The sequence below is a fragment of the Borostomias antarcticus genome, assembly GCF_949987555.1.
Source record: "Borostomias antarcticus genome assembly, contig: scaffold_132, whole genome shotgun sequence".
Classification (NCBI taxonomy): Eukaryota; Metazoa; Chordata; class Actinopteri; order Stomiiformes; family Stomiidae; genus Borostomias; species Borostomias antarcticus.
This window is the reverse complement of record NW_028175733.1, coordinates 296,691-313,061: the sequence shown is the minus strand read 5'-3', so window position 1 is coordinate 313,061 and position 16,371 is coordinate 296,691. Positions and strand designations below refer to the sequence as shown.

At 49.4% G+C, this 16,371-nt stretch overlaps 1 protein-coding gene across 1 annotated transcript in view; it reads right to left on the bottom strand.

The window, feature by feature from the left end:
- The window catches only part of LOC311329251 (uncharacterized protein), a gene marked incomplete at both ends in the record, with an annotated part of 63,194 nt that overhangs the window by 9,724 nt on the left and 37,099 nt on the right, over positions 1-16,371 (bottom strand). Inside the window, one exon of the mRNA XM_084463124.1 lies at positions 8,670-8,711. Coding sequence (XP_084319250.1) covers positions 8,670-8,711 — 42 coding nt within the window. The remainder of the gene's footprint in view (positions 1-8,669; positions 8,712-16,371) is intronic.

Below are 16,371 nucleotides of genomic sequence, written 5' to 3'. Positions count from 1 at the left end.
TAACATACATCCCCATGGGTACACACAGAACACAAATGTCCTCCTCCTATACCACTCCTACCCCCATTCCCCCCTCCCTCCCACCCTCTCCTACCCCCTCCCCCCCTTCTCCCCTCCTCCCTCCCCCCCTCCCCCCTGCCCCACCCATAACACTGTCCCCTACCTCCCCGCCCCCCACCTAACCCTAAGCCCCCCCACCCCAACCCCCCTCCCCCTACCCCCTCCTGGACCCTTAGTATACTACCCTACCCCCACCCAAACCCTAAACCTGACCCTAAATTCCACATCCCTTACCTGACCCTAATCTTGACCCTTACCCTAATTCCCCTCCCCTTATCCCCTCCTAGACCCCTAGTACACTACCTTACCCCTACCCAAACCCTTACCCTGACCCTAACCTCCCCACCCCTCAACTGACCCTAATCCTTACCCCCCTACCCCAACCCCCCTCCCTTTAAAACCCCCCCTAGACACCTTACCCCCCACCCAAACCCTAACCCTGACCCTAAATCTCCCTTTTCCTCATCTGAACCTAACCTGAACCCCTTTATCCCCTCCCAACCCCCCTCCCCTCCTAGACCATTTGAGCCCCACCCATATCCCTTGACCCTAACACCTCCCTCTACCCTTTACCTGACCTTAACCAAGGTCCCTCCACCAAATAACCCCTATCTTTTTACCCCCTCCTAGACCCCTAGGGGATTATGGAACAGTGACCCTGACCCCAAACCAACTCCCCTTCCAAAACAACCCCCTCCTATTCATCCCTCCCCCCTCCCTCCCCCCTCCTCCCCTCCTCCCACCCATCCACACACATTAGAACAATGGATTAATAACATCACATAGACTACAATTCACATCATAAACAAACTCAAGAAATATACAATAAGACCCTGAAAAGGAAGTACACACATACAATGAAACATTAAGGTACATTCACATAGTCACAATACATCACTTACCCACACCATGACCCCTCAGGAAACCACAACATACGGACCCTACAAGAATGAATAAGAAACACACACATAGATTAAAAAGGAATAAATACATACACATAATTACATCTCACCGGATCCCCTTCTCACCCACCCCATTGCAATCCACCACATCACATTTAGAAGCACACACACACTGCAATACACTACACAATCTTTGCCCTGTCTCACCATACCCGGCGGATCACACTCACAACACTATAAAACCTTTAATAAAGTCCTGTTATACTTTACATTTGTTCACTTTTATCCTCTTATTTTAACATTTCCCTTGTATATATTTTACATATCCTGTCTTTTCTATATATGCTTTTATCTCTTTTATATGAATTATACCCTCCTGTTTTGTAACATTTGCTCACACACACAAACAGAGGATCTACAAATATGGAGCATAATATACACCCACATCCAGCAGTTTTCCCGCCAAAATTCAAATATCATCATAGGGCACACCACCAATCACAAACACTCACCCTAATAACCCGGCCAATCAACAAGCACCACACCTGGGAGGGAGGGTTCAACCGCTCACCTCCCTGGACTACTAAAAGATCATCCAGCCCAGTGTTTGGTATCCCTCTGATGAAGCAGGAACACTGCGAAACGTCAGGGATAGCCTTTTTACTTTTTCAAGATTTATACTGTGATCTTAATCCTAGCCATTTGGCTATTTTATTACTTTTAACATTAAAGTTTTGATTTTATTGGAGAGGCTCTGCCGCTTTTTAACTGTTTGGATTACTGAAAAAGCTCTCAGGCCATTGGGCCCGGGGTCCTGGAACTGTCATTTTACCCTGGCTGGATCTTCTTAACCTACACCAGTACACCAGTTTGTCATCCGCAAGGAACAACCTCACCACCGGATCCAGACCAGTGGGGGACAGTCCAGAGCCTGCGCGCAGAGGGACCACGGGAGCACAGTAGACTACAGGACGGCGGTAAGAGCGTGTTTGGACAGCAAGCCAACACTACATCTTGACTTGCTGTCCAAATCTCTCCAATTCATTGTTATTATATTTTATGCATTATGTATCGCAGTGTGAATGTTGCAAATGTACGGGCACCAAACACTGGGCCCATCTCACACACACACACATACAGACACACACGCCCACTCCTACCCACACCAAACATACACCCCACACATTTTAATGCATATACACATAGTAGGCCGCAACAACACTACAGACCCCCACACTACACCACTGGATACATACAACACCAAATAGATGCACCCAGACACACACCACACAACTACACACAACCTAGACAAGCATACACCACATATAGGAACCATGAACAGGCACCACCTAGACACACAAACATTAGGGATAGACTCATCACATATGCACCACCACTAGGCCACGAACCGGATGCAGACACTAGGAAGCAAGCAAAAACATACTTTAAACTAATACAAGCAGTTCACCACAAGGGGGTAGCAGATAGGGCGGTGGAGGAACATATTCACCCCCCGGGCATGGTGAGACAGATCAATAGATTGACTGATTTCATCAAACCTGCAGCACCCACAGAAGCCACATACATACAGGTCACTGGGTGTACAAAAACCTGGTTGAATAGCATTATGGGTATTCTTCAATTACATTACCAATCTACTATCACCTCTCTCACACAGCCGCCACAGTTAAGGAATGATATAGCACTGCAAATTGCAATGGGATGGGCTGAGAAGCGGTACGGCCAACGACTCACCCACACTACAAGAGACCAGGTCAACACACTTTTACACGTCCTTCCATCCATCACACACGCAACACAACATACACACACACATGCACACACATCTACTTCTCCCCCTCCTGCTCATCCCAACCCCCTTCCCCCTCCCATTCCTCTCATCCCCTCTAACCCAATACCCCTCCCTCTCCCCTCTCCTCCCCTCCCTGTCCCCCTGCCCTCCCTGGCCCCGCCCACCCACTCAGTACCGCCGTTACCCATGTCTCTCTCCCTCCTCCATCCTAACCCCTCTTACCCTCACCCTACCACGGGTCCGTATCCTTGTCCCGCCCCCCACCCCATCCTAGCCCCTCTGACTACCCACCACCCATACCCAAATCCCATCCCGTCCTTCTCCACGGAGGATTTCCCACCCCTGCAGAGGAGGGGGAGACTCAGCCTGCCCAACAGAGGCAGGCCCACCACCAACATCATCACCAACCCCACCCAGGGCGGTGTACTACCCCACCCAGCCAACCCTAACCAGGGCAGGCGTGGGCCCCCCCCACCCCGACCTCCCCCACCCCGCTTCCAATGTAACGACCCTCCCCACCAGTCCCTCCCCACCCTGACCCCAAACCCTACCCCCCCACCTCCCCCCCAGGACCTACCTACAGTCACGTCTCCCCCTCACTCCCCTCAGACTGACGTAGCCCCTCCCACCCCAGTCTTGACCCGTACCTCCCCTGCCCCTTGCACCCCACCTAGAGTAAAGCCCTCCCCTCACCTGACCCAGACTGACCTGACCCCTCCTAACCCGACCTTGACTCTCCTCCCTCCCTCCCACGACCCACCCATAACCAAGCTCCCTCCCCACCCCAACCTGACTGACTTGATCCCTCCTATCCCAGCCCTGACCCTTACCCTCCCTTCCCCCCATACCTTACCCAACGATCCCCTGACCTCTTCCCCTCCTTCCTCCCTCCCCCCCTCCCTCCCCTCCTCCCTCCCCCCCTCCCTCCTCTCCTCCCCTCTTAAACCAACATCTACACTGATCTCACAGACCCCTTCCCTTACTTCACAACCCCTTACAGCACATACCAACACACTCTCACAACACCTTCTCACTTCACCTTCTCTCCCCCAAACAGAAGGGCAGGAGAGAGGATCCCCCTCTTCCCCTAAGTCCCGCGTACCACCCATACAAACTTCCACACCCAACTCATTCTCCAACACAGGTACTCCCCCTCAGACACTGGACCCTAACATACATTTACATAACATTTCAATACATTCTCTATCCCCCCTATCCATTCCCCCAGCTAATTTCTCCTTGTCCTTCTCCCCTGATGGCTCCTCCTCTTCCCCCCTTCCTGCCCCATCCCCCTCCTTACACACATCACCACCCAGCCACAGACCCATACCGGGACCCCTAGAGGCCCGGGTGGTTATAGGACGGAGGACAGAGAATGCAACAGACATATCAAGCACTAACAGGTACACAGCAGACATAACGCACACACCAGTACTTAATACACCCAACATACAATACACCCCACTAACCACACAACATATTTTTACATCTACAGGCGGCGCCGGAAGGGGGGAGAACTCCCCCAGCAGGCAGAGCAACATCACGGCAACCAACATCATGATGACAAAGGGGCATATTAAAGGGAAACCTCCCAGTACAGCCCAGTCTGAGCCAAACAAAAACCTGCCTGGGGGACTCTCCCTGCCAACCGACGCTGCCCCAGACACAGACACACACACATTGGTAAATACACCCACACATAGAAACATACACATACCCTCCACACATACACATACAAACACACACACACCCCTCACACGCCCACATACTAACACACATGCAATCACAAACACACACATGGACACACACACACCTACACCCACACATAACAACACACACATACCATCCACACACACACATACAAATGCACACACACCCACAAACATACACACGGACACACGCACATCTACACCCACACACACACACACACCCATACACACGCCCACACACACACATACACCCACACACACACTCATGCCAGCACACGCTACATACACACACACTCCTACCTCAATCACAGCACCCACATTACAGTGTCCCACAGGAAGCAAACCAGTTTATCACAAGGCAAGGGACTCCAGAAAAGTGCAGGATTGGAACATTCAGGCTCACAAACCATATCTCATCATCGGCGACTCCAACCTTCACAGAATACCACTATATTTTCACAACAGACTACAAATAGACAGTTACCCGGGGGCAAAAATCTGGCACATGGAAGGCATCATCACCAAAACACCCGTTGACCCCACAGTAGAGCTGCTTGTCATCTCGGTGGGCCTCAACAACAAGGATACAAGTGCCGAAAAGACCACCCGTAAACAAATCACATCTATGTACAGAAAATCACAGGAAATCTTTCCAAACGCCACCATATACATCCCTCTCATACATTTTTCACAACACTTGGACACACGGGACAAACACAATCTCAAAACACTCAACGAGCACATCCGGACTAAATTCCCTCACCTCACATGCATTCCACGGGAGCAGTTTTTCACAGAGGGTGACAACATACACTGGACGGGCATAACGGCATCTAAAATTCTCAGACACTGGTGGACACAATTGCACTCCCCCTAGCCACTAACCCCTCCACACATACATTCTAACCCACGGTGTGCACTCACCCCGCCCACCCGGACCACGCCCCCTCCCCCCTCCCCCACTCTGGGTTCACCTACTGCTGGACCAGAGGAGGGCGATAGACCCAACCCCTTTTCCCTTACAGCCTCCTCCAACATCCTTAACCTTTCTAAATCCTTTCACCCCACCCCTGCCCAAATTCAACTACTGGAGAGGGGATTGAGCTTCATCCCACAACCCACCAGCTTTGACCAGGAGGAACTTCAGAGGGATATCCACCACTACCACAGACGACTTAAAATAACTGACTATTTTAAATACAACACGAACGACGACCACACACCATTCATACACCCCTCCACCTGGGAGCCTGCATCCTCCCGGGTGGGGAAACCAATTAGGCGACTTATACACAACAACATACATACACTACAGATCTATCTACCCACACCAGACCGGACTGATAACATCACACATATAGAGAGGGAAGCAATCAACCAACTTAAAAACAACCCACACATAGTCATCAAACCGGCAGATAAAGGTTCCAAAATCATTATCATGGATAAATATCAGTATTTAATAGAGGCCAACAGGCAACTCTCCAACACAACTTACTACAAACACATAGATAACAGTATACAAGAACAGACACAGACCAGACTCAGACAACTACTACACACCATCTACAGCCACGGTTACATCACATACAAGCAACATAACTTCTTACTGGGACCAGACCAACCCCGACAGAGACTCTTTTACCTACTTCCAAAAATACATAAAGACCCAACTACATGGACCATTCCCTTTGAGGTTCCTCCTGGCCGGCCAATAGTATCAGATTGCAGCAGCGAATCTAACAACATCTCACAGTACATAGATCATTTCCTCAATCCCCTCTCCAGCAGACACCCCAGCTACCTGAAGGACACATATGATTTCATACATAAAATCAGGTCCATGGTCGTTCCCTCCCAAGCATACATCTTCACTATAGATATCGATAGTTTATACACTAATATTAACACACAAGCCGGACTAGCCGCAATACAGAAAGCATTTTCACGTCACCCAGACATTCACAGACCGGATAAAGAACTACTAACACTACTGGAAATTAGTCTCACCTGCAATAACTTTACTTTTGACAATAAACAATATCTACAGGTACAGGGAACGGCCATGGGCCAAAGATACGCACCCGCTTACGCAAACATATACATGGCTGAGTGGGAGAGAGAGGCGCTAGCAAAATGCACACACCTACCCACCATGTACTACCGGTTTTTAGATGACATCATAGGAATCTGGCCCCATCACTTAGATTTATTTACAGACTTCATCAACACCCTGAACACCCACCATGCATCCATCAAGATCAAACACACTATACACACACACAACATTGACTTTTTAGACACTACAGTTTACTTCCATACACATAGTCCCACACACAAAACACTTAGGACCAAAGTATATTTCAAACCCACAGACACACACGCATTACTACATAAACACAGTTACCACCCAAAGCATACATTTAGAGGAATCATCAAATCACAAATCATACGGTATCATAGAATCTCATCCACACAACAGCACTTACAGGAAGCAATAGGCATACTCTTCACTGCACTTAGAAAAAGACATTACTCCAAAAGATTTTTAAGGACAATAAAGAACACCACGCTGGCGTCACTCTCTCCCTCTCAGCCAACCCCCCATATACACACAGAGACACAACATACACACACACACACCAACACCTCTCACCCACAGAATGTCCTCCCCTCCCCCCTTCACCACCCCAACCAGACCAGACTGCACACTCACGGTCTGGCCCTAAGCCACGCCCCCTTCCCCTCCCCCTCCTCCTCCCCTTACCCTAACCCTGCCCCGCCCCCCCTCCCCCACGACCCTTACCTATGCCACACCCCTTCCCGCCCCACCCCACCCCCTCTCAGCAACCACGACCCAGACTCATACCTGAACCTGACAGTACACGGGACATCAATGGACCTGACTGACCCCTCAGTGGACCCAGACACTTCCCAATTGTCCTCCTCTATCCAGCAGCCCACACTTATCCCCCTGGTGGCCACTTTTTCACACAGCAGGACAGCTTTACACGCAGCACTTAGACACAACTTCACGGTAGCACAGCAGGAACACACACCACTCCAATCATACAGACTCATCACAGCATACCGGAAAAACAAGAATCTACAGGATATACTCATCAAGGCACAATTCACCAGGAACACTATAAAACCACCCGCACCCCTTAAGGAACACTTTAGACCTAGGAAATTCATCACTAACCCACACAGTCACACCTCTGCACCAATAGGGAACCCCCTCACTCTGGACACAACCAATGTAGTTTATATCATCACCTGCACACTCTGTCACAAACACTATATAGGGGAAACATCACACTCAATAAGCACACGTCTCAAACAACACCTGTATAACATCAAAAAAGGCACACTGGACACCCACCTCATCACACACTTTCAGGAACACACCGTCACACATCTCACCATCTGTGGTCTTCAGGCACAATCCTCCTGGACGGTGGGGCAACGGAGGGCACAGGAGCGCAGATGGATAGAAACATTACAAACAATAACACCCGGAGGTCTGAATGAAAAACTCTAATCATACATACAACAGGCCCCCCTGGGAGGGGAAGTGACAACAGGAAAATAAGAATACAAACTGGTCTCATCATAATACAACAACAACCCTCTGTTTACCTACACTCTTACCTTGTCTGGGGCCACTAACATTTATGTTTTTTATGCTTTTATATTCATATGTGTGATGTTTTCTTATGCCTTTTATCATTGTGTGGATGCATGTATTTATGGTTTTATAGCACTTATGTTTTATCTTCTTATGGCACTTATTTGACTTCTAGCACTTATTTTACTCAGCACTTGGGAGATCTGGCATCTCCCCCTGCATGGTTTTACCCCCACTACTAACCCCTGACAGCACTTATACCCCTGTGCCCCCCCTTTCCCATAGCCTCCTACAGTAGCTCTACATCACATTACACCACTGACCTGTGTCACAGCCCCCTCCTCGGGGGCCTGTACCCAACACATCATACAAATTCGTATAAAAGCATACACATAACCCAAAGCTATAAAGACGTACACATAGTCACAATGCATCACTCACCCATTCATGACCTCCCGGGAACCATAACACACCATACACACACTATAAAAGAACACACATATATACAGACTAACACAATAATTACAGACACATAGCCAAAACTGATTACTCACCTGCATCATGACCTCCAGGAACCACAGAACAACATACATGACCTGTAAAAGAACACACGTACACATAGTAAAACACAATAAATACACACACATAGTCAGAACTGATTACTCACTCACAATATGATCCTTGGACACCACAGCACACCATACACATCCTGTAAAAGAGCACACACATAGTCAACCATAGTAAATACATAACACATAATTGGGGAGGGAATAATGCGGCAGGCCAGTGCACCACAGACACACCAGTCGTTTCAAACCCAACCCAACACAAATACCTAACCCAGCCCGAGCCGTCGTTTTGTTCCCTCTCCTCCCCACCACTGATACACTCATCTTAAAACACCCCCCCCCCCCCCCCCCCTTTTCCACCCATCTGCGTTGCTGTGCAGCCTCTCGCGCCCCCCCAGTCGGGGGCCCACCGAGATGACGACCAGCCTACAATCACTGTACAATACTCAAACTGTTACTGTCTGGATAACCTTGCCTGTGGTTTACTGTGTCTTGCTTACTGTGTGGTATTATAACATACATCCCCATGGGTACACACAGAACACAAATGTCCTCCTCCTATACCACTCCTACCCCCATTCCCCCCTCCCTCCCACCCTCTCCTACCCCCTCCCCCCCTTCTCCCCTCCTCCCTCCCCCCCTCCCCCCTGCCCCACCCATAACACTGTCCCCTACCTCCCCGCCCCCCACCTAACCCTAAGCCCCCCCACCCCAACCCCCCTCCCCCTACCCCCTCCTGGACCCTTAGTATACTACCCTACCCCCACCCAAACCCTAAACCTGACCCTAAATTCCACATCCCTTACCTGACCCTAATCTTGACCCTTACCCTAATTCCCCTCCCCTTATCCCCTCCTAGACCCCTAGTACACTACCTTACCCCTACCCAAACCCTTACCCTGACCCTAACCTCCCCACCCCTCAACTGACCCTAATCCTTACCCCCCTACCCCAACCCCCCTCCCTTTAAAACCCCCCCTAGACACCTTACCCCCCACCCAAACCCTAACCCTGACCCTAAATCTCCCTTTTCCTCATCTGAACCTAACCTGAACCCCTTTATCCCCTCCCAACCCCCCTCCCCTCCTAGACCATTTGAGCCCCACCCATATCCCTTGACCCTAACACCTCCCTCTACCCTTTACCTGACCTTAACCAAGGTCCCTCCACCAAATAACCCCTATCTTTTTACCCCCTCCTAGACCCCTAGGGGATTATGGAACAGTGACCCTGACCCCAAACCAACTCCCCTTCCAAAACAACCCCCTCCTATTCATCCCTCCCCCCTCCCTCCCCCCTCCTCCCCTCCTCCCACCCATCCACACACATTAGAACAATGGATTAATAACATCACATAGACTACAATTCACATCATAAACAAACTCAAGAAATATACAATAAGACCCTGAAAAGGAAGTACACACATACAATGAAACATTAAGGTACATTCACATAGTCACAATACATCACTTACCCACACCATGACCCCTCAGGAAACCACAACATACGGACCCTACAAGAATGAATAAGAAACACACACATAGATTAAAAAGGAATAAATACATACACATAATTACATCTCACCGGATCCCCTTCTCACCCACCCCATTGCAATCCACCACATCACATTTAGAAGCACACACACACTGCAATACACTACACAATCTTTGCCCTGTCTCACCATACCCGGCGGATCACACTCACAACACTATAAAACCTTTAATAAAGTCCTGTTATACTTTACATTTGTTCACTTTTATCCTCTTATTTTAACATTTCCCTTGTATATATTTTACATATCCTGTCTTTTCTATATATGCTTTTATCTCTTTTATATGAATTATACCCTCCTGTTTTGTAACATTTGCTCACACACACAAACAGAGGATCTACAAATATGGAGCATAATATACACCCACATCCAGCAGTTTTCCCGCCAAAATTCAAATATCATCATAGGGCACACCACCAATCACAAACACTCACCCTAATAACCCGGCCAATCAACAAGCACCACACCTGGGAGGGAGGGTTCAACCGCTCACCTCCCTGGACTACTAAAAGATCATCCAGCCCAGTGTTTGGTATCCCTCTGATGAAGCAGGAACACTGCGAAACGTCAGGGATAGCCTTTTTACTTTTTCAAGATTTATACTGTGATCTTAATCCTAGCCATTTGGCTATTTTATTACTTTTAACATTAAAGTTTTGATTTTATTGGAGAGGCTCTGCCGCTTTTTAACTGTTTGGATTACTGAAAAAGCTCTCAGGCCATTGGGCCCGGGGTCCTGGAACTGTCATTTTACCCTGGCTGGATCTTCTTAACCTACACCAGTACACCAGTTTGTCATCCGCAAGGAACAACCTCACCACCGGATCCAGACCAGTGGGGGACAGTCCAGAGCCTGCGCGCAGAGGGACCACGGGAGCACAGTAGACTACAGGACGGCGGTAAGAGCGTGTTTGGACAGCAAGCCAACACTACATCTTGACTTGCTGTCCAAATCTCTCCAATTCATTGTTATTATATTTTATGCATTATGTATCGCAGTGTGAATGTTGCAAATGTACGGGCACCAAACACTGGGCCCATCTCACACACACACACATACAGACACACACGCCCACTCCTACCCACACCAAACATACACCCCACACATTTTAATGCATATACACATAGTAGGCCGCAACAACACTACAGACCCCCACACTACACCACTGGATACATACAACACCAAATAGATGCACCCAGACACACACCACACAACTACACACAACCTAGACAAGCATACACCACATATAGGAACCATGAACAGGCACCACCTAGACACACAAACATTAGGGATAGACTCATCACATATGCACCACCACTAGGCCACGAACCGGATGCAGACACTAGGAAGCAAGCAAAAACATACTTTAAACTAATACAAGCAGTTCACCACAAGGGGGTAGCAGATAGGGCGGTGGAGGAACATATTCACCCCCCGGGCATGGTGAGACAGATCAATAGATTGACTGATTTCATCAAACCTGCAGCACCCACAGAAGCCACATACATACAGGTCACTGGGTGTACAAAAACCTGGTTGAATAGCATTATGGGTATTCTTCAATTACATTACCAATCTACTATCACCTCTCTCACACAGCCGCCACAGTTAAGGAATGATATAGCACTGCAAATTGCAATGGGATGGGCTGAGAAGCGGTACGGCCAACGACTCACCCACACTACAAGAGACCAGGTCAACACACTTTTACACGTCCTTCCATCCATCACACACGCAACACAACATACACACACACATGCACACACATCTACTTCTCCCCCTCCTGCTCATCCCAACCCCCTTCCCCCTCCCATTCCTCTCATCCCCTCTAACCCAATACCCCTCCCTCTCCCCTCTCCTCCCCTCCCTGTCCCCCTGCCCTCCCTGGCCCCGCCCACCCACTCAGTACCGCCGTTACCCATGTCTCTCTCCCTCCTCCATCCTAACCCCTCTTACCCTCACCCTACCACGGGTCCGTATCCTTGTCCCGCCCCCCACCCCATCCTAGCCCCTCTGACTACCCACCACCCATACCCAAATCCCATCCCGTCCTTCTCCACGGAGGATTTCCCACCCCTGCAGAGGAGGGGGAGACTCAGCCTGCCCAACAGAGGCAGGCCCACCACCAACATCATCACCAACCCCACCCAGGGCGGTGTACTACCCCACCCAGCCAACCCTAACCAGGGCAGGCGTGGGCCCCCCCCACCCCGACCTCCCCCACCCCGCTTCCAATGTAACGACCCTCCCCACCAGTCCCTCCCCACCCTGACCCCAAACCCTACCCCCCCACCTCCCCCCCAGGACCTACCTACAGTCACGTCTCCCCCTCACTCCCCTCAGACTGACGTAGCCCCTCCCACCCCAGTCTTGACCCGTACCTCCCCTGCCCCTTGCACCCCACCTAGAGTAAAGCCCTCCCCTCACCTGACCCAGACTGACCTGACCCCTCCTAACCCGACCTTGACTCTCCTCCCTCCCTCCCACGACCCACCCATAACCAAGCTCCCTCCCCACCCCAACCTGACTGACTTGATCCCTCCTATCCCAGCCCTGACCCTTACCCTCCCTTCCCCCCATACCTTACCCAACGATCCCCTGACCTCTTCCCCTCCTTCCTCCCTCCCCCCCTCCCTCCCCTCCTCCCTCCCCCCCTCCCTCCTCTCCTCCCCTCTTAAACCAACATCTACACTGATCTCACAGACCCCTTCCCTTACTTCACAACCCCTTACAGCACATACCAACACACTCTCACAACACCTTCTCACTTCACCTTCTCTCCCCCAAACAGAAGGGCAGGAGAGAGGATCCCCCTCTTCCCCTAAGTCCCGCGTACCACCCATACAAACTTCCACACCCAACTCATTCTCCAACACAGGTACTCCCCCTCAGACACTGGACCCTAACATACATTTACATAACATTTCAATACATTCTCTATCCCCCCTATCCATTCCCCCAGCTAATTTCTCCTTGTCCTTCTCCCCTGATGGCTCCTCCTCTTCCCCCCTTCCTGCCCCATCCCCCTCCTTACACACATCACCACCCAGCCACAGACCCATACCGGGACCCCTAGAGGCCCGGGTGGTTATAGGACGGAGGACAGAGAATGCAACAGACATATCAAGCACTAACAGGTACACAGCAGACATAACGCACACACCAGTACTTAATACACCCAACATACAATACACCCCACTAACCACACAACATATTTTTACATCTACAGGCGGCGCCGGAAGGGGGGAGAACTCCCCCAGCAGGCAGAGCAACATCACGGCAACCAACATCATGATGACAAAGGGGCATATTAAAGGGAAACCTCCCAGTACAGCCCAGTCTGAGCCAAACAAAAACCTGCCTGGGGGACTCTCCCTGCCAACCGACGCTGCCCCAGACACAGACACACACACATTGGTAAATACACCCACACATAGAAACATACACATACCCTCCACACATACACATACAAACACACACACACCCCTCACACGCCCACATACTAACACACATGCAATCACAAACACACACATAGACACACACACACCTACACCCACACATAACAACACACACATACCATCCACACACACACATACAAATGCACACACACCCACAAACATACACACGGACACACGCACATCTACACCCACACACACACACACACCCATACACACGCCCACACACACACATACACCCACACACACACTCATGCCAGCACACGCTACATACACACACACTCCTACCTCAATCACAGCACCCACATTACAGTGTCCCACAGGAAGCAAACCAGTTTATCACAAGGCAAGGGACTCCAGAAAAGTGCAGGATTGGAACATTCAGGCTCACAAACCATATCTCATCATCGGCGACTCCAACCTTCACAGAATACCACTATATTTTCACAACAGACTACAAATAGACAGTTACCCGGGGGCAAAAATCTGGCACATGGAAGGCATCATCACCAAAACACCCGTTGACCCCACAGTAGAGCTGCTTGTCATCTCGGTGGGCCTCAACAACAAGGATACAAGTGCCGAAAAGACCACCCGTAAACAAATCACATCTATGTACAGAAAATCACAGGAAATCTTTCCAAACGCCACCATATACATCCCTCTCATACATTTTTCACAACACTTGGACACACGGGACAAACACAATCTCAAAACACTCAACGAGCACATCCGGACTAAATTCCCTCACCTCACATGCATTCCACGGGAGCAGTTTTTCACAGAGGGTGACAACATACACTGGACGGGCATAACGGCATCTAAAATTCTCAGACACTGGTGGACACAATTGCACTCCCCCTAGCCACTAACCCCTCCACACATACATTCTAACCCACGGTGTGCACTCACCCCGCCCACCCGGACCACGCCCCCTCCCCCCTCCCCCACTCTGGGTTCACCTACTGCTGGACCAGAGGAGGGCGATAGACCCAACCCCTTTTCCCTTACAGCCTCCTCCAACATCCTTAACCTTTCTAAATCCTTTCACCCCACCCCTGCCCAAATTCAACTACTGGAGAGGGGATTGAGCTTCATCCCACAACCCACCAGCTTTGACCAGGAGGAACTTCAGAGGGATATCCACCACTACCACAGACGACTTAAAATAACTGACTATTTTAAATACAACACGAACGACGACCACACACCATTCATACACCCCTCCACCTGGGAGCCTGCATCCTCCCGGGTGGGGAAACCAATTAGGCGACTTATACACAACAACATACATACACTACAGATCTATCTACCCACACCAGACCGGACTGATAACATCACACATATAGAGAGGGAAGCAATCAACCAACTTAAAAACAACCCACACATAGTCATCAAACCGGCAGATAAAGGTTCCAAAATCATTATCATGGATAAATATCAGTATTTAATAGAGGCCAACAGGCAACTCTCCAACACAACTTACTACAAACACATAGATAACAGTATACAAGAACAGACACAGACCAGACTCAGACAACTACTACACACCATCTACAGCCACGGTTACATCACATACAAGCAACATAACTTCTTACTGGGACCAGACCAACCCCGACAGAGACTCTTTTACCTACTTCCAAAAATACATAAAGACCCAACTACATGGACCATTCCCTTTGAGGTTCCTCCTGGCCGGCCAATAGTATCAGATTGCAGCAGCGAATCTAACAACATCTCACAGTACATAGATCATTTCCTCAATCCCCTCTCCAGCAGACACCCCAGCTACCTGAAGGACACATATGATTTCATACATAAAATCAGGTCCATGGTCGTTCCCTCCCAAGCATACATCTTCACTATAGATATCGATAGTTTATACACTAATATTAACACACAAGCCGGACTAGCCGCAATACAGAAAGCATTTTCACGTCACCCAGACATTCACAGACCGGATAAAGAACTACTAACACTACTGGAAATTAGTCTCACCTGCAATAACTTTACTTTTGACAATAAACAATATCTACAGGTACAGGGAACGGCCATGGGCCAAAGATACGCACCCGCTTACGCAAACATATACATGGCTGAGTGGGAGAGAGAGGCGCTAGCAAAATGCACACACCTACCCACCATGTACTACCGGTTTTTAGATGACATCATAGGAATCTGGCCCCATCACTTAGATTTATTTACAGACTTCATCAACACCCTGAACACCCACCATGCATCCATCAAGATCAAACACACTATACACACACACAACATTGACTTTTTAGACACTACAGTTTACTTCCATACACATAGTCCCACACACAAAACACTTAGGACCAAAGTATATTTCAAACCCACAGACACACACGCATTACTACATAAACACAGTTACCACCCAAAGCATACATTTAGAGGAATCATCAAATCACAAATCATACGGTATCATAGAATCTCATCCACACAACAGCACTTACAGGAAGCAATAGGCATACTCTTCACTGCACTTAGAAAAAGACATTACTCCAAAAGATTTTTAAGGACAATAAAGAACACCACGCTGGCGTCACTCTCTCCCTCTCAGCCAACCCCCCATATACACACAGAGACACAACATACACACACACACACCAACACCTCTCACCCACAGAATGTCCTCCCCTCCCCCCTTCACCACCC